The 19,417-nt window shown below is 36.1% G+C and overlaps 2 protein-coding genes across 11 annotated transcripts in view; one reads left to right on the forward strand and one right to left on the reverse strand.

Annotated features, from left to right (window-relative positions):
* KBTBD2 (kelch repeat and BTB domain containing 2) overlaps nt 1-3,318 on the forward strand; it is a 31,955-nt gene extending 28,637 nt beyond the window's left edge. For 7 of the 8 annotated variants that reach the window (XM_083377870.1, XM_083377873.1, XM_083377868.1 and 4 more), the window contains one exon: nt 540-3,318. In XM_083377870.1, coding sequence (XP_083233996.1) covers nt 540-2,069 — 1,530 coding nt within the window. In that variant the 3' untranslated portion in view covers nt 2,070-3,318. The remainder of the gene's footprint in view (nt 1-539) is intronic. The other variant, XM_083377875.1, reaches the window with a different exon arrangement.
* A 370-nt stretch (nt 3,319-3,688) lies between these two features.
* The window catches only part of AVL9 (AVL9 cell migration associated), a 56,939-nt gene continuing 41,210 nt past the window's right edge, over nt 3,689-19,417 (reverse strand). For all 3 annotated transcript variants that reach the window (XM_083377866.1, XM_083377864.1, XM_083377865.1), the window contains 4 exons: nt 16,206-16,323; nt 15,716-15,769; nt 13,837-13,925; nt 3,689-9,070 (listed from right to left, as the gene is read on the reverse strand). In XM_083377866.1, coding sequence (XP_083233992.1) covers nt 8,976-9,070; nt 13,837-13,925; nt 15,716-15,769; nt 16,206-16,323 — 356 coding nt within the window. In that variant the 3' untranslated portion in view covers nt 3,689-8,975. The remainder of the gene's footprint in view (nt 9,071-13,836; nt 13,926-15,715; nt 15,770-16,205; nt 16,324-19,417) is intronic.

The raw sequence follows: 19,417 nt of genomic DNA on the forward strand, positions 1-19,417 counted from the left end.
AGTGAACATGCACGTACACGTATGCAGATCAAGAGCAGAAGTTGCACAGTCACTAGAGCAGTGGAAGGCATTCACTGAAGTCAAGTCAAACTTTAGAATGCACACCTCAGAAATGTAAAAGCAACCGTGTTCTTCAGCAATCTCAACATAGCTTCTTTGAAGGTTTTTTTTGGTTGTGCACTGGGACTGGAAGTAAATCAGTGTATAGACATGAGCACAAATCCATAACATTTCAAGAAATGTGCTTGCTTTGTATTTCACAATATACTTTATGAAGTTCCTTTTATGTGCACTTTGCACAGTATTATTACTTCCCAATAATCAATTTGGTCTCAGAAGGAAATTTTGATAGTTTCTCTTCTTTCCAGAATCTGCTAGCAGTACACAGTCCTAGATTAATATATGATATCCAATATTTTGGTATTTATGACAGAGGATAGAAATTAAGATTATTACATTCCATTTTTTCATCATTAATCACAAGTATGAAGATGATAACAATGTTTTGATCACTTCTCATATATTTTTTTTAATTGCAGGTCGATGACGTGTTACAACAGTGTAGGGAATATTTAATTAAAAAAATTAATGCTGAAAACTGTGTGCGGCTTTTGAGTTTTGCTGATCTTTTTAGCTGTGAGGAGTTAAAACAGAGTGCTAAAAGAATGGTAGAACACAAGTTTACAGTTGTATACCACCAAGAGGCTTTTATGCAGCTCTCACATGATCTATTGATAGATATTTTGAGCAGTGACAATTTAAATGTGGAAAAAGAAGAGACCGTTCGTGAAGCTGCTATGTTGTGGCTGGAGTATAATACAGAATCTCGATCACAGTATTTGTCATCAGTTCTTAGCCAAATAAGAATTGATGCACTTTCTGAAGTTACACAACGAGCCTGGTTTCAAGGCTTACCACCAAATGATAAATCAGTAGTGGTCCAAGGGTTATATAAATCTATGCCGAAGTTTTTTAAACCAAGACTTGGAATGACTAAAGAGGAGATGATGATCTTCATTGAAGCTGCTGCTGAAAGTCCTGGTAATTACTCTTCAGTATCTTACAGCCCACAGGCTGAAAAGGTTTATAAACTCTGCAGTCCTCCTGCTGATCTCCATAAAGTTGGGACACTTGTAACTCCTGATAATGATATTTATATAGCAGGTGGGCAAATCCCCCTGAAAAGTACAAAAATCAACTACGGTAAAACTAGCAAATTTCAATTTCCCTTCCGTACTGTGAATTGTTTTTACTGGTTTGATGCCCAGCAAAATACATGGTTTCCAAAGAGTCCAATGCTATTTGTTCGTATAAAGCCATCTCTTGTTTTCTGTGAAGGCCTTATCTATGCAATTGGTGGAGACAGTGTTGGTGGAGAACTCGACAGACGAACTATGGAAAGATATGATACTGAGAAAGATGAATGGACCATGGTAAGCCCTCTGCCCTGTGCTTGGCAGTGGAGTACAGCCGTTGCTGTTCATAACTGCATTTATGTAATGGCACACAACTTGATGTACTGTTACTTCCCCAGATCAGATGCTTGGGTTGAAATGGCTACAAGACAAACTAATAGATGCTTCGCTTCAGCTGCTGCTTTTGGGGATAAAATATTTTATATTGGAGGCTTGCATGTTGGTGGCAATCTTGGTATAGGATTACGTCCTCGGACTATAACTGGACCTTCCCTAGCAGTGGAAGTTTATGATGTGAATAAAAAGGAGTGGCAAATGGCAGCCAAAATTCCTGCCAAGCGATATTCTGATCCCTGTGTCAGAGCTGTTGTGATTTCTAACTCAATGTGTATCTTCGTACGAGAAACACATATGCATGAAAGAGCCAAGTATGCTACATACGAATATGACATGGAACTTGATCGTTGGTTCTTGCGACAGGATATATCTGAGCGGGTACTCTGGGATTTGGGAAAAGAATTCCAATGCACTGTGGGAAAACTGTATCCATCTTGTCTTGAAGAATCCACATGGAAACCTCCATCATACCTAGTTTTTCCTTATACAGATGATGAGTTTGAAATTGAGGAGGATGTTCCACTGCCACCTGTATAACTCCCTTATTCAGAGACTGCATGCCTGTAACTAATTATGAACATTGTATTTGAAAGACTAGAGCTGCAAAAAGAAATGTTGTCTTGTATGTATGCCCTAATTTTTTTGTGGCCATTGAGTGTAAATCAGTAAAAATTCTTACTAGATATGCTTCCATAATCTCAGTCCCTCTGATAGTTGATGGAATCTCACACACAACACAGCCTGTGTGTGTATATGTGTGTATATATGATTATATACATCATATGATCATATATGTCATATGATTATATGTATTATCTATATGTATCTATATTTCAAGCTTAAAGCCTCTGCTTGTCTAAATTTTTAGTCCTGTGAAAACATTGAGTTCTGGAATTTTTCACAAAGCAGCTTCTATTTCTAGAATGTTATATTAATTGCTCAAAATACCTTCCAGTTATATTTAAATAAGTTCTGGAAATATCTGTATGTGCTAGTTATATAGATTGTGTAGCTGAATGAAACGTGCTGCACACAATACACACAGTTGTATTGTTGTAATAATACCATGTAAAAGAATAAAATCCCATGGATCTACCTGTGGTAGGAAGGGTAGATCTTCCATTTTATGGTGATATGCAGGGCAAAATGACTGCAGGTTCAGTCGAGCTATATTATGATAATGAAGATGATGATGATGATGACTAGGTGCATGTATTTTCACTAACTTATACCTGTTTATTTAGAATACAGGTCTTCCGAGCAGCTGGTAGTTTACCAGGTGTGAACTGACATTGCTGGGCTTGCAGTAAGAATTGCTAGCCCTTCCTAGTGCGGGTCTGTGTGGAGCTTTTGATCAGTAAATAGCTCCATGTTCTGTATTTCTGAAACATTGGCTTATGAATATTAGTTCCTGCTGCTTATTTTCCCCTACCCCAGTATAAACAAAAGTATAGTGTGAATTAACCATGTCTTTATTTTTGTTAATTTAACATTACTGTAACAAGTCTTTGTAAAAATATCCTTACATTGTTTGTCTCTTGTTTTCTCCTGTGGGGCGGGGGGAGATAAATTTTATTCAGGAATACTTTGTGCTGAAGGTTGTCTGATGCTGCTCTGGCATTAATCCCAGGAACCACTAGCAGTAGTAAGACACCACCAATCTCACAGTAGCCCAGATACTTCATGATGGATCATAATAGCATGTTCAACTGCATCATGTTCTGGCACTGTATTTTGAATATTAATTTATTAAAAATGAATCATTGTTCTTCCCCCCCTCCCATCAGTCTGTGTATTTATCTGGAGTTGGAAGTATGATTGAAACAACGGTTTTTAAAATTGCTGTTTAAAATGTTAATACAATAGTAGATTGAGATGTTCAGAAAAATCTGAAAAAAATATGAAATGATTATTTCTGTTTAGAGGTCAAAAAATGTTTGAAGACAGAAGAAAAATAAAATGTGGTAAAAGCCCTATATGTTAAAGACTATGCAGGCTTTTAACTCATAGGCCTTCTTCACAGACAGTATTCAAAATCTTACTAATATTACATAAAATCACACTAATATAATTACAGTAAAGCAGTATACTGAATTTTTCTATTTGGCTCCAGCCATTTATTTTTGTGCCCTGGGATTTCTTACACCAGCTTTTTGCTTTCTTCTTAATTAATAACTATATTTTCTTTAATGTTTGGAATAGATTTTATATTGCTTTGTGATAAAATAGTCTCTGCAAATTAGGAAACTGACATTCAGCCCAAATTATAAAAGTTTCATTAATGTATCAGCCAATTTTGAGAATGGAATAAGAAGCAGTTAGAACTAATCTTTCTTATTGCCCCCTTGTCGGAGTCAATTACTTATTCTTCAGCAGCTTATTAAAAACTTTTATTTTTGAAATTATCCATTTTGGTTAGGATAGAATGCTATAGCAAAACCTTCAGAGTCTTGTCATTAAAAATACCACTAATTAATTAATAGCATACTTTTTCATGAACATTGAATAGATATCAGTTTGTGAATCTGCCAAACAAAACTGAAGTTTGCCGTTTGGAAAATAAAAATAAAACCAAACCAACTTAAGATTTAGATTAAAAAGAGGAATGGGAGAAGTTACAACATGGCCACAGAAACTTGTGTATAAAGTAGGAATCTTATACTTGAACATGCTAATGTTTGATTATAATAGTTCTCTTTAAGAAGTGTTACATGCTGCTGATCCTTTTGTTCTTTAATTTGGGCTGCTTTTGGTTTTGATTTTGGCCCTGAACAAGTTTAAATAGTAACATTTTGGAAAGGGAGGCGTTGAGATTCTGCTAATATCATAAATTCACGAGAGGGCATTATATAATTTATTTAAACTTTTCAAAATAGCTTAAGCCACGCTTCATTTTTGCTGTTAAAATTAACACTTTTTTCCACTAAAAAATCAGAATAGATTCTTGAACAAGATAGGTCAGTAACCATATATTTGAGCAAGGCTTTCAGAAAGTTTTATGAAGCAGCATAGGCCTCTATGACAACTTCATAGGATTTTGTAAGACCACTGTGACGAGGATGCTGCTGATTTTCTTTCATTAGAGCTTTGGTTCTTGATCAGAGATTATGGTGGTGGTGTTTTTTAAAAACCACCATATTCCTCAGTCCAAAAAAAGTTTGAAAAACTTTTAGACAAGATCTGGTTGCATGCAGATAAGTTATCTTTTGTGCAAACCTGAGTCTATCCGACCGTGGTAAATAAACTTGAGTGTCACACCATTTTGAGCAAAACAAAGTTATCAGTATAGTATGTAAACTCAAAACAGGTACATCCATTTAAAAAAAAAACCTCTCCAAAGCAGTTCTGCCTGTATATCATTAGGCCAATCTATTTTGCATTCCTTAGTCTTACCTGTGCTTTAGAACCTAACATTTGTCTTCATAAACTTGTAAAGTGTTTATATACAATTAGGATGGCTATTTTTATGGAAATTATCATAAGATTCTGGTCATTTGTACTGCAAAATGGAAAAGTAAGGTTTTTTTAAAAAAAAATTCACTGAAACTGCTCTATAACAAGTATGTACTGAATAAGAAAACTTTGAAACCATGGTCACTTAAGTGGTAATTCAGGCTATAGTAGAGTGGGCTACCAAGATAATAGCAAGATAAGAGATAAAACAGGTATCTTCTGAATTGCCTACAGGATAAGATATAAAATACTAAGTGGGCTTGGTGTTTTTCAATCCTCATTCCACAGGCAAGCAGCGTTTTCCAGTAGCTACATTATACATGTTCAATAGAAAAAGATTTTTTGGATATTAAAATTTATATCTACAGTAGAGCATTAGAGATGGTAAAGTATAAAGCATTTTTAGTTGTTCATTTTTTCTAATTTTTGTTATCTTCATAACACAGATCTTAAACTTTATCATTTCAGAAGCTTTTAGCACTGTTAATAATTCCTCATGTGAAATCTACCCAATGTTTCTATGTAGCAAAAATAGCCATAGACCTGTATTGAAATCTATTTGTTATATTTAGTTACAGCATTTTATCCAAATAACATGTCTTCAGATACCTTAAAAAGAATATTTTGTTAGGATAAAATATATAGATACATTAATAGTCTTTCTCAAAACACAAGAATATTATTTGTTCATCTAATACACACTTTATTCTTTCAGAACTGATAATGGGTTGCTTTCAACTAATTTTTACTGTTATGTTTCACTTCAGTTAACTCATGATTGAACAACTTTGTATGTCCAGAAGTTAGTTTTGTGATTCTAATGACTTATAAATTAGATGAGAGGTTTATTTCATTTTGTAATGAGATATACATTTCTAAATGCTTGAAAAATGTTTTAAAAACAAGAATAGTTATCTGTTATATATGATACAAATATATAATTTCACAATAGAAAGTCCCAGTGCATAAAACAAAAATACTTCAAAATAGCAAGAGACCATAAATCTGATCCTAACCTTTTTGTGCAGGTGTATCAGCATGATGTTCGCAATATCCATTAAATACTTTCATCATCATGTTCCTGATTATTTGCTCACAGTAAGACTGGATGCATATACTATATTCAGAAATTGAAGATTTCACAGCGTATCGATTGCACAGTTACTGCTTTTACATGACAATGACAGTTTCATTTTCATTTTTCCCTATCTGTAGAATAAAGCATAAGTGTATCTCATTGTACTTACATGTAAGTATTATATATTTGAGTCACAGATACATTCTGTGTCACAACAAAGTAAGATCCATGTGGTATAAACTCACTGAAAGCTAAATTAGGCTATACTTGTAAGATCAATGCATAATAGTAAAAACATCAAAATAAGAAATTAAAAATGGAATTGGAAGAATAAACTTCATTTTTGTGGTTCTTATCAATGAATGCCACAGGAATATACTAGATAAATAAGTTGACACTGTGTAAGAAGCACATACACTAAACTAAAATCCTCATGTTTTCTTAACCTAGTTTTTAATTTACAATTCCTACTGATGGAGATTAAAGAATTGTACCCAAGGCTCAAACTCCAGAACAGAAGTTGTTATTGGCTGGAACACAGTTACATTGTTCATATTAAATTTGAATTGCATTTTTATATCTTACTGAAGCAATGTGATTTGAAATAGAAGTGCCATCATTAAAAAAGATACGTTGGAAAGATCTTGGGCTATCTTAAACTTTTCCACAAAATTATGCAACCCGGTGTTTTTATCCCAACTTGTTCAGAGGTTACTTCTACAGAACCTAAAATAGTTCATTATTACCAATGATTTATGCATAAAGGATCAGAAATTGATACATGATGACTTCTTTTAGCTTTACTGATATGATTAAATATTTCTTAAATTCTCAGTTATGTGAAATAACTTTTAGAATGGCATATATTATAAATACTTGGATGGGACTGCCAGTTTTAACTATCTTGTTTCAAAAGGCTATAATCTTTCCATGTAAAAAGTGTGTATAATCAAACAACTCCCATGAGGAAATCAAAACAAAGTTATGGTAGAACATAAAATTCAAAAGCAACTACTTTACAGTGTATTTGATTTGTATTCCACTTTTCTGTTCAAAATTATTTATGATTAGAACAAGAACTCTCCTTGTGCTTAAAGTCTAGTCAGTAGCACAGCATGTCTAGCTATCTGAAAATTCAGTTCAGAGTTGATAGCTTTACAACAGGGTCTTGAGTTAAAGTGCTTCTTTGTAAGCCCTGTTCACAATTATACTTGCAGAACTGAGTCACACTTTAAGAGCTTAGTCTAGTAATGCACTATTAAGAATACTGATATTTGAGAAATCACAATATTGGTTACATTTCAGTTATCAAAATGTTTGGAAACAGCAAAGCTTCTTTCCAATGGAACTAGCTGTCCTTTCTAAACATTTACCACATTATGCAGCAATATACCTATATATTCTATTTAATTTTTGTAAGAGCACATGGATATTTGGGATACCAAAACTGGCTACTAGTTTTCATAAAGTTGATTTGGAACAGTGGTTATTTACAGTAGCTATAAACTAATATATATTATAAGAAAAATATTATAGTACAAGCTTTCAAGGTGGAGCTTTAATCAAAATTTCCATTTATCACAGATAACGTAGCCAATCATTAAAGCAATTGCATAAATTAAAAATCTAATTTCAGAACTGTGACACAGCACAATAAATAGATAGGAATATTGCTAGTACAAATTTGATAATGCATTTTCATCCCTGCTTTATAGGGAAGTTGTGGAAATTAACTGTAACTAGAATATATTTGAAATAAATTTATTTAGAAAGATACAATCATATTTTTCCCTTAAATTCAGAATACAAGAATCTCATTATGGTAAGGAAGACCAAATGCAGTCAAGAAAGAAATAATGTACAACTAATATTAATATTCAGTTGTCTAGAAATCTGATAATCTGTGTCATAATTTGTGTTAACTATGTATTCCTCCTACCATTACATCAACTCTGAAAAGGAAAATCAGCAGTTGTGACCATGGGATTATTTCAAAATAAAAATGGTTCAAAAATAAACATTTGGTTAAATCTTTGTTTTAAACTGGGCCGTCTTATGTTTTCATAGGCATCAGTGAAATCACTTTTTTCTTTAAAAATGAACGAGGTTCAACATACTGTATAGGTGGGTAGATGGAGCAAAAATTACTTGCTAACACACACTGACTAGAAAATGTTATAGCAGCTGTGGAAAAAAAAGAGCCTAATTGAGGAGAGGTAGATAATTTGTTAAAAGTATTTAGATACTGAGACATTTAAATATAACAAAAGAACATGAAATTGCACTACATTCCCATTAACAAAAGACAGTAGTTAGACCTATACAGTGTGAAAAGTTAACTCCTGCAATAGTTGTCACCTAAATGATGACATGGTGTAAAATTTTAAAATGTTGTCTTAGTCTTTTTAAAGACTATTTAAAGTCTGCTAATTTAAATCTCATTAATTTTATGTTACCCCACTTACAATTACTTCCATTCGTAACACATTTGTGAAAATATATTCTATTGAAACAAACAATTCTGCACATTGGACTTGCAGAACAGAACAGATATTTACAAATACAAATGTGAATATATTTTTATGTATTAAATGTTAAAATATTACCTCCATATACACTATTATGCTCCATACTAAAATATAATTTAACTTAAAAACAATGCTAAACAATTTAACTTAAAATACAGCTAAATTGACATAGATCACCATCCTCCAAAATACAGCTTACATTGGAAAATAAACCTGCAATAAGGTTCAAACATAAAACAAAGAAGTATTAAAGCAGTTGCTAAATTATATCCTGTGGTGCAGCTCGAAGACCATTCATCTTCATGCAGCTTGAATTCAGGTGCCTATGATTTTATAGCAAAGCCTTTTGGTTTCTTAAAAGATGCAAGAATTTAGCCAGAAGAATTATTCCCCAAGGCTTTGAGACGATTGGGTGAAAGTAGAAAGCCATGAAGACACTGCTGTTTTTGCACTGGTGAGTGCTCCTCCAACTGATTGACCTGTATTATGAAACAAAATAGGATGGGGGGGGGGGGAGAGGGAATTAAATAAAATAAGATGGAGCCAAGCTATTCTCCAAAGCACCTGAAAGCAGGACAAGAAGCAATGGATGGAAACTAGTCAAGGACAGAAGCAACCTAGAACTAAGGAGAAACTTCCTGACAGTTAGAACAATTAACCAGTGGAACAACCTGCCTCCAGAAGTGGTGAATGCTCTAACACTGGAGGTTTTTAAGAAGAGACTGGACAGCCATTTGCCTGAAATGGTATAGGGTTTCCTGCCTGAGCAGGGGGTTGGATTGGATGACCTCCAAGGTCCCTTCCAACTTATTATTAAGAATATGTCAGAAGCACTTCCGCCCGAATAATATTTCATTCATTACTGTAACAATTAGGCCATATCAGAATATAAAATATAGAACAATAAGGTAACAGGTAACCAAATAAAAGTAAGCATGGCATGCAGCTGGGTTATTTGAGGGACCGCCTCTCCTCAATCACATCAACCTATCCCATCAAGTCTGGCAGGAAAGAGATGTCACAGATCTTGTCCATCAAGGAACAGTATCTGATGGGGAACCGGGACAACAACTTTTTCTGTCATAATGCCCACCCTCTATAACTGAGTTCCCCAATCTTTCTGGCTTTGTGGATGATCCTGCGCGAGAGGTGGGTAAGTGCACACACACAGCTCCGCTTGCACGAACGGAGGGCAAGCCCACCTACCACTTCCGAGGCCCAATTCTGAATGGCACAAGGACCAGTAGTGGGTCATGGCCACGGATTGGGGACTCCTACTCTATAACATTAATCCCCCAGATATCATACTGGACCTAACTTTGATGACCTTCCGAAGGACTGAAAGCATAGATTTGCCATTTGATCTGGGGAGCCAGTGACACGGATGTGGAGTCTGCCTGGTAGCAGTATTGTTAGGGAAACTAAGCGCACAGATTATGGGATTTTAAAAAGGTGATATTTATTGTTTCAATACTTTTAATGATTGTTACATGTTTATTGTTTTGTTTTTGTACGTACTGTGTATGCATTCAGCATCACTTATTTGAGTGGTAAATATAAATGTAGGCAATGAATGAATGAATAAACAAATACAAGGCAGAATTAAAAGGAAATATAAATCATATTTCTGCGTCACCTTTACAATTTACCACAATCACATCTTCATATGCAGTTCTCATTTGTACTGTTGTGGTTGGATAAAGAACCATATTATATATAGTATCTGGGTTCCTACTATGCATGAAATACATTGTTTTAATATATGAATTCCAATGTCATTTTTAAAATACATTACCCAAGATATTGATCTGGATAATTATTTTATTGTATAATAAAGTCAGAGATATTGAACTCTTTATTATACAACTGGCATTCAAATAATATATGAGTTATGAAACTCTTATTTTGTTTCATAATACCTTTCTCATAAGGCACTTGGTAAAAATCCTTTCATATTTAATCATGTCCAGCTTTTCAAATCTTGCTGGAAAAATATCCCTCTAAGATGCTTGGGCATTTTATATTTAAATATTTAGTAGGTTGGAAGGTAACTTTATAGAAGCTGAGGGTCTTTAATTAGCTGAAGGTAACTATATTTCTCTGAGCTTGTACAATATATTCAAGATTCTTTGGACAGCAATCTTAACTTGTTTTACAGAGACAGCTGGACAAGAAACAGGAAGACCACAACTCCTGATATAGTTTGTGACTTATGTAGTTCAACAGTTTAGAGGTCCTTGATGCTCTCTGAGCTTGGTTGTTTTCTTTCTTATTCAAACTAGGTAAGAATTGAAAAGTTCTCTAGCTGAAGTTCAGTCTGTACTATCAGGCACAATTTTGGAAATCCGTCAGTTTCCATAGCAATAGCAATAGCACTTAAACTTATATATTGTTCCACAGTGCTATATAGCATTCTCTAAGTGGTTTACAAATGTCAGGAATTTGCCTCCAACAATCTAGGTCACTAACCTCTGAAGGATAAAAGGCTGAGTCAACCTCCAGCCTGTCAAGATCAAATTCCAGACTGTGGCAGAATTAGCCTGCAATACTGCATTTTAACCAATGTGCCACCACAGCTGTTAGCACTGATTTTGCTCCATTAATTGTGTGCCCTGATTTTAGATAACAAATTCCCAATGTGGCTCTAACTGCAGCAACTGCGGTCTTTTAGCCACATTCAAAATACTTCTCAGGGAGAGCTCTATAATTTGTATGATTTATTTGAATTTCATATAGGGAGTATAGGAGTGCCTTTGGCTTTGTATACTTTAATAATTATGGCTAAAGAATATGGATAAAAGTGATTTATTAATTTTAACAATAAATTTACATTACTCTTTGTGAGCTTCTTTCATGATGATGAGGGAGCCAAGATCCAGTCTCAGAGAAGACGTCCCTTAAAACTACCTACAACTGCAATGTCATTTTCTAAAAAAAATCATAATCTTTGATTTATTAATAACAAATAATGATAAGTGTTCTGTTGTACATAGTCCAACTTGTGAATATGATAATATAATTGAACATGATAATAGTCATATTGTCAGCTTACATCAAAGTGTTGCAATACTTTAGGCATGTGTACTTCTGGATTTTTCATCAGTCCTGTTAAATCATTAATATATAGACTAAATGGCACTGGTGCATGTATACATCTCTGCCTTGTCCTTTGTAAATACTGATATTGCTTGCATGATTTCATTGACTTCAAACCACAATCTCAAGCAAGGATTTTGTGCAAAGAATTTTTATCAATGCAGCAAGCAGCCTGGATCCCATATTGAGGATAAACAATTTTCTCCATAATGCTTCTCTGTTAAAAGTGCCAAATGCTACACCTATCAGGTCAGTAAATAATTAATTCTCCTTGCTCACATATTTAATAATTATGATTAAAGATTAAACTTGTCAGTAATAGATCAACTCTGTCTATAGCCAGATTGATGTTCTGTGCGACCTACGAAAAAAAAGTTATTCCTAAAGGCATTGTAATAAAGGTTTGCTATATATATAAATAATACTCTTTTATCCTTATATTTTAATTTGGTATGGAATGTTTGTTTGATTTTTTGTGTTATATGGGATCTAAATGGTTCATGAATTTCCTGTGTCAAAAAAGATATTTGGTAAAATATAAATTTGTGATTAGGCAAAAAAACAATATTTTAAAGTTGGCCAAGGGAAGGATATTTTGCATTTATATTAATTTCATCATGGCCTAATGGAATGCATAGTTCAGTCGTTGAATTTGTAGCACATTTAAGATTTTACAAGATGCCAGGGAAAGAGGGGGACTCAAGGAGCCGAATTTGAAATTGTATTATGATGCGGTTGCCTTGACGTGGGTTAGTGATTGGCTTAATTTAACTAACAAGAGAATACTTCAGCTTGAGGGATGGGATTTGGTATATGGATGGCACGCATATTTGCTTTACGATAAGAAGGTGGACAGGGCTTTTAAATCCCATATTCTTAGAAGTGCTTTATTGCGTGTCTGGAAAAAGTATTATTATAAGTTAAATTATAAAATACCGATTTGGGGAATTCCTGGACATGCGATAGAGGGCGTATCTATGGGAGTGAGTATGGATATGGTTTCTTATAAGGAACTACTTAGATTGCAAGGGAATGATTGGCAACTTAAACCATTAGAGGAGTTAAGACAAGAAAACATAAGTTACTCTTGGTTTCAATATAACCAATTGAAAGCTAGGTGGAAGTCAGATCAAAAGGTTGGCATCACAATTACAGATCAAAATTTAGTAAAGCAAATTAGAGATTTAAATTGTGCACATATAAAGAGGATATATAATGCTTTAATTGAATTGGATTCGGAAACGGAACTGGTTAAAGACTGTATGATAAAGTGGGCACAAAATATTCAGGAACCAATTTCGTTGGACACCTGGGAGATAATTTGGGTCAGAAATGTTAAATTTACTCAGGCTCAAAATTTAAGAGAAAATTTTTATAAAATGTTTTATAGATGGCATCTGGATCCCAAGAAGTTGTCCAACATGTATCCTAATTTACAGTCTAAATGTTGGAGGTGTGGTAGTTTAGAATCTACCTATTTTCACATGTGGTGAACTTGTAGAAATATAAAAGCTTTTTGGATTAAAATTTGGTGGAACATTCAAAAGATTTTTAAGAGAAAGATAAAGTTTTCTCCGCAATTGTTTTTATTGGGTATTGTTGTAGATTGTGATGTTAAAGAAACTAACTTGATGTTGAACATGATAACAGCAGCACGGTTACTGGTGGGACAATATTGGAAGAAGGATAGTTTGCCCACTATAGAAGAATGGGTGTTTAAAGTTTCGAATCTTGCAGAAATGTCTAAGTTTTCTGCTTATTTGAAAGATCATTCACAGGAAAGATATATTTCAGTTTGGAGGAGATGGATAAATTATATTCAGAACAAATATGGGACTAAAAAGTTCCATTTAGCTTATGAGTAGATTTTAGTGGGATATTGTTATTGGTACTATGTTTGTAGTTATGTTAAAGGGGAGTTAAAGCACATTATGAATTTGGTTAATTGTATATTATGCATAATTTTTATTTAGAATATGATTATTGTAACTATAATCCTGTATTTAGCTCTGGGAAGTGGTGGGGGGAAGTGGGTGGGTTTGGGGTGGGAGGGATTTGGGGATATATTGTAAAATTTTGTTTTTGTAAAACTCTTTAATAAAAAAAAAGAATTTGTAGCACATTGATTCCCAGTAAGAGGATCACTTACCAACAGCTCTTCCTGTCTGCACAACATTTCGACTAGTGGTAACCATGGCATTTCCAATCTTCTTACCACGTTCACTGTTCTGAACAGAACTAAATTAAGAAATAGAATAACACTGTCTTACTGGTTTCTGCTAATTTCATGTATGTAATGTTTTATAACATTAATTGTGGGTCCAACTGGCAAAACAAAGCTTAGGACTGTATTAGTTGGAAATATGAGGAAGAGGCCTTCATCCTGCAATGGATAGACAATGGCTAAAATGATGATAATGAATGTTTAGTAATATCAATTAGAATTAGAATTCTTTATTGGCCAAGTATGATTGGAGACACAAGGAATTTGTCTCTGTTGCATAAGCTCTCAGTGTACATACAAGCAACAAGTGATAGATCATGATTATAATCATAAAATACATTCATCATAAATCAAGATACAACACTCAGTGATGGTCATAGGATACTAAATACGGTAAGTAATCAACATAAATCATACTAGAATACTAAATAAAATGAATATAAATGGTAAGATGCAAGCAACCACGTTATAGCCATAAGAAGCTAAGGAATAGGTAATACCATGTTTTCCTGAAAATAAGACCTGGTCTTATATATTTTTTTTTGCCTCCAAAAGAGGCACCAGGTCTTATTTTCAGAGGGTGTCTTACCTTAGGACCACCACAGCCAGGCCTCCCACACCTGACACCTGTCACGCTGCTGCTTGACTTTTTCTGTGGCTGCTTGCTGCCACTTGTGGCTGGACGCCAAGGGGCACATTGCACTGTTGCCACTGCTCATGGCAGAACGCTGCATGGTGCTTCGGGCCGCTTCTGCTAGCGGCAAGAAGCCGCATGGTGCTTCAGGCCACTTTTGCTGCTCACAGCAGGAGGCCACATAGCTCTTTAGGTTCTTTATGCTGCTCGCGGCAGGAGGAGTGGAAATGGCCCAAAGCACCACATGGCCTCCTGTTGCGAGCAGCAGAAGTGTCCTGAAGCACTGCACGAGCAGCAGAAGCAGCCTGAAGTACGCGAGCAGTAGAAGCAGCCCGAAGTGCTGTGTGGCTTCTTGCCACTAGCAGAAGTGGCCCGAAGCACCATGTGGTGTCCTGCAGCAAGTGGTGGCAAGAGGCCGCAAAAGTCAAGCAGTGGCACGACAGGTGTCAGGGTGTGGGAGGCCTGGTAAGGTAAATGAGTGTGCAGTGCATGGGGCAGTTTCACCCCCCCTACCCCAGCTTGATTTTTAGAGGTGCACCTCACCCCAAAACTAGGGCTTAGTTTTGGGATAGGTTTTATATTAGGCCCACCCCCCAAAATCAGGTTAGGGCTTACTATTGGGCTGGGTCTTACTTTTGGGGAAACACGGTAGGAAGGATAAGAAGTTTAACAGTAATACTAGGTAGTTGACAGTGTTGTGGGAATTAGTTGTCTTTTGCAGAGTGATGGTATGGAGGAAAAACTGTCCTTGTGTCTCATTATTTTGGCATGCAATGCCCTATAATATCAATTAAGCATAAGTAAGTTGAAATATTAATTTATGTTGCAGATAACTAGAATGGCAAGGTATTTTGAATTTGAAATATTTTGAATCTAACATTGTTTGTTCCATTTTGGAACTGCTTGAAACTCAATCTAGTACTTTTTCAAAATCAGAATGCTTCCAGGAATTTCAACATTATTTTTATTTCTAAATATTTCTGAAACTTTTTCTATATGCCTATTTAGAAGTATCTGAATAAGTTTTCAAAAAATTCTGAAATTTTCGTAAAATATTGGGCATTGATCAATCCATTTCACTTTTTAAGCCATCATTTTTTAAGGCAACATAACTGAACAATAGACTACATTTTAACTGTGAACAAATTTAAAAATATAAGCAATACTTACTGTGATAATCTTAATTTTACATCAGAAACAGAATATTGTCCTTGGAATGGATGACTGAAAAGTGAGATAGGAAAGAGAGTGAGAGAGAGGGGAAAAAAGGTAAGCTGACAAAGTATTTAATATACTTTCTCAGTTATAACTATGAGCATTATCTATGTGTGAAATGGGATACATTAAAACTCTCTCCTCTCCTTAGGAATCATTAAGTATTTCCTGTCCCCAGCAACTAATCAAAATTTATTTTTTCTTGCATGTTGCTTTGCTGTTTCAGTAACTGGCTAGGACAAAGGAAGTTGAACACTTTCTGGCTTATTACACAAGCCCACCAAATCAGGAATAACATGTTATATTTGCAGAACTTTTCTCAGCAGAAGAAACAGAGGAAGGTTTTACCACCAATGATTTTAAGCAAATATAGTACCAAATTATGAGAAGTTTATCACCATCACTTTCACTTTCTCACTTTCCATATAAATTGATATATTCTTACCTAGGATTTACTTCTGTGAGGGCTGGGTGTTTATTACTGTTCCACACTCTATAATTATGAGTATTTTTCCAAGCTGCTACAAAGGCTGTTCCAAAGTCAGACAATATTTTCTCACTATCTGCCAAATAAAATGAGTAAAGTGACTGGATTGCAATGATTTCTATCCTATAGGCATACCTACTGGCTGCATTCTGTTTTTAAATAAAAAAGTACACACACACAAACACACACCCCTTCTGCTCAGTGAAAGATTACAGTGAGGGGAAAAAATGATTTGATCCCCTGCTGATTTTGTATGTTTGCCAATGACAAAGAAATGATCAGTATATAATTGTAATGGTAGGTTTATTTTAACAGTGAGAGACAGAATAAGAACAAAACAATCCAGAAAAATGCATTTCAAAAAAGTTATAATATTGATTTGCATTTTGACCCCTTCGTAAAACATGACTTACGTGGCAAAAACCTTGTTGGCAATCACAGAAGTCAGACATTTGTTGTAGCTGGCCACCAGGTTTACACACATCTCAAGAGGGATTTTGTCCCACTCCCTTTTGCAGATCCTCTCCAAGTCATTAAGGTTTTGAGGCTGACGTTTGGCAGCTCGACCCTTCTGCTCCCTCCACAGATTTTCCATAGGATTAAGGTCTGGAGACTGGCTGGGCCACTCTACGACCTTAATGTGCTTCTTCTTGAGCCATTCCTTTGTTGCCTTGGCCTTGTGTTTTGGGTCATTGTCATGCTGCAATACCCATCTATGACCTATTTTCAATGCCCTGGCTGAGGGAAGGAAGTTCTCACCCAAGATTTGATGCTCCATGGCCCTGTCTATTATCCCTTTGATGTAGTGAAGTTGTCCTGTCCCCTTAGCAATAAAACATCCCTAAAGCATAATGTTTTCACCTCCAGATTTGACAGTGGGGCTGATGTTCTTGGGGTCATAGGCAGCATTCCTCCTCCTCCAAACATGGCAATTTGAGTTGATGCCAAAGAACTTGATTTTGGTCTCATCTGACCACGACACTTTCACCAAGTTCTCCTCTGAATCATTCAGATGTTCATTGGCAAACTTCAGATGGGCCTATACATGTGCTTTCTTGAGCAGAGGGACCTTGCAGGCACTGCAGGATTTCAATCCTTCATGGCGTAGTCTTTTCTTGGTGACTGTGGTCCCAGCTGCCTTGAGATCATTGACAAGATCCTCCTGTGTAATTCTGGGCTGATTCCTCACCATTCTCATGATCACTGAAACTCTACGAGGTGAGATCTTGTACGGAGCTCTAGACTGAGAGAGATTGAGTGTTATTTTGTGTTTCTTCCATCTGCGAACAATCGCACCAACTTGTTACAAGGTGACTCCATCGAGATGCAAGGATGACAGACTTCCTAAACAAACTGAATACATTGTTTGGAAGATTTGAGGCAACAAATAGCACTCCTGCTAGGAAAGCTGTGCCTCATACTGACAAGCAATTGCTAAGCATCGATGTGAGAAAACACTGTCCAGAAAACACTGCAGAAAGTTAACATTAGGAAAGCAGCAGGCCCAGATAACATCCCTGGACATGTCCTTAGGGAATGCGCAGGTGAGCTGTCTTGTGTTCTCACAGATATTTTCAATCTCTCATTGCAGCAGGCAGTGATCCCATCGTGCTTTAAGACGGCCATCATCTTGCCAGTGCCAAAAAAGTCCACAATTATAGGCCACAATGATTACCTCCAGGTTGCACTGACATCCACCATTATGAAATGCTTTGAGAAGCTGATAAAGGACATTATTGTATCTAGCCTCCCACCAGCATTTGACCCGCTTCAGTTTGCCTACCGACCAAATCGCTCTACGGAGGATGCTATTTCTTCTGTTCTCCATCTGAGCTTGAAGCACTTAGAGGAAAGAAATACTCAAGAGCGTTTGTTGTTTGTCGACTTCAGTTCGGCATTTAACACAATCATTCCCCAGCATCTAGTAGACAAACTGGGCCTTTTAGGCTTAAACACTCCTTTGTGGAACTGGATTCTTGATTTTCTTACAAATAGGCCCCAATATGTGCGAGTTGGAACAAATACCTCTAATACCATTTTCTTGAGCATAGGTTCTCCTCAGGGCTGCGTCCCAAGACTGCTGCTGATCACCCTGTTGACCCATGACTGTTGTGCTAGGTTTGCCACCATCCATATTGTGAAGTTCACAAATGATACAACAGTAGTGGGCCTTATTCATGATGACAAGGTGGAAGCTTACCGCAAGGAGGTTGAGGGGTTGGTGAACTGATGTAAGGAAAACAGCCTAGTTTTAAATACTGGAAAAACCAAAGAGATCATTGTCGATTTCAGAAAAGGCAGGCACAGCCACACTTCTCTGTGCATTAATGATTCACCTGTGGGGACGGTTACCAGCAACAAATTCCTGGGTGTGCAGCTAACGAGTAGGCTGGCTTGGTCACACAACACTGAGAAACTGGTGAAGCGGGCACAGCAGCACCTGCATTTTCTGCGTCACATGAGACAAACAAATCTTCCTTCCCCTGTTCTGACCACTTTCTACAGGGGAACGATCGAAAGCATCCTGTCATACAGCATCAGAGTCTGGTTTGGAAGCATCACTGCTTCAGACAGGAAGGCGGTGCAGAGAGTGGTGACGATGGCCGAAAAGATCACTGGCAGTTCCTTCCCTCCCATCCAGGACATAGCACAGTGTTGTTTTGAGCAGGGTCCATAAGATTATCTGGGACATTACACGTCCTCTTCACAACCTGTTTTCCTTTTTACCTTCTGGGAGGAGGCTTCATGGTATCCGTAGCAGAACATCCAGATTCAACCAGTTTCATTCCATACAGCATTAACCTTGTGAACTCTCAAGGTTCCTCTTTCCATTATACATTCAAGATGGACAGTATTTAATATTTATTTGTTATGTAATGTAGGGTTGTGGGTCTATACATATGCTGTATATAGTATGCTTAGGTGTGTGTCATGTATGTGTTTCACTTTGAGAGCGGGCAAATAAATTTCATTTTTGATGTGTGCCGTTGTGCCCACAGTAAAAAAAAATGACAATAAAGGTTATCTTATCTCTTATCACCTTCTCACCAAGCTGCTTGGCGACAGTCTTGTAGCCCATTCCAGCTTTGTGTAGGTCTACAATCGTGTCCCTGACAGCTCTTTGGTCTCGGCCATGGTGGAGAGTTTTGAATCTGATTGATTGATTACTT

This window comes from Vipera ursinii, assembly GCF_947247035.1.
Source record: "Vipera ursinii genome assembly, chromosome: Z".
In the NCBI taxonomy this organism is placed as follows: domain Eukaryota; kingdom Metazoa; phylum Chordata; class Lepidosauria; order Squamata; family Viperidae; genus Vipera; species Vipera ursinii.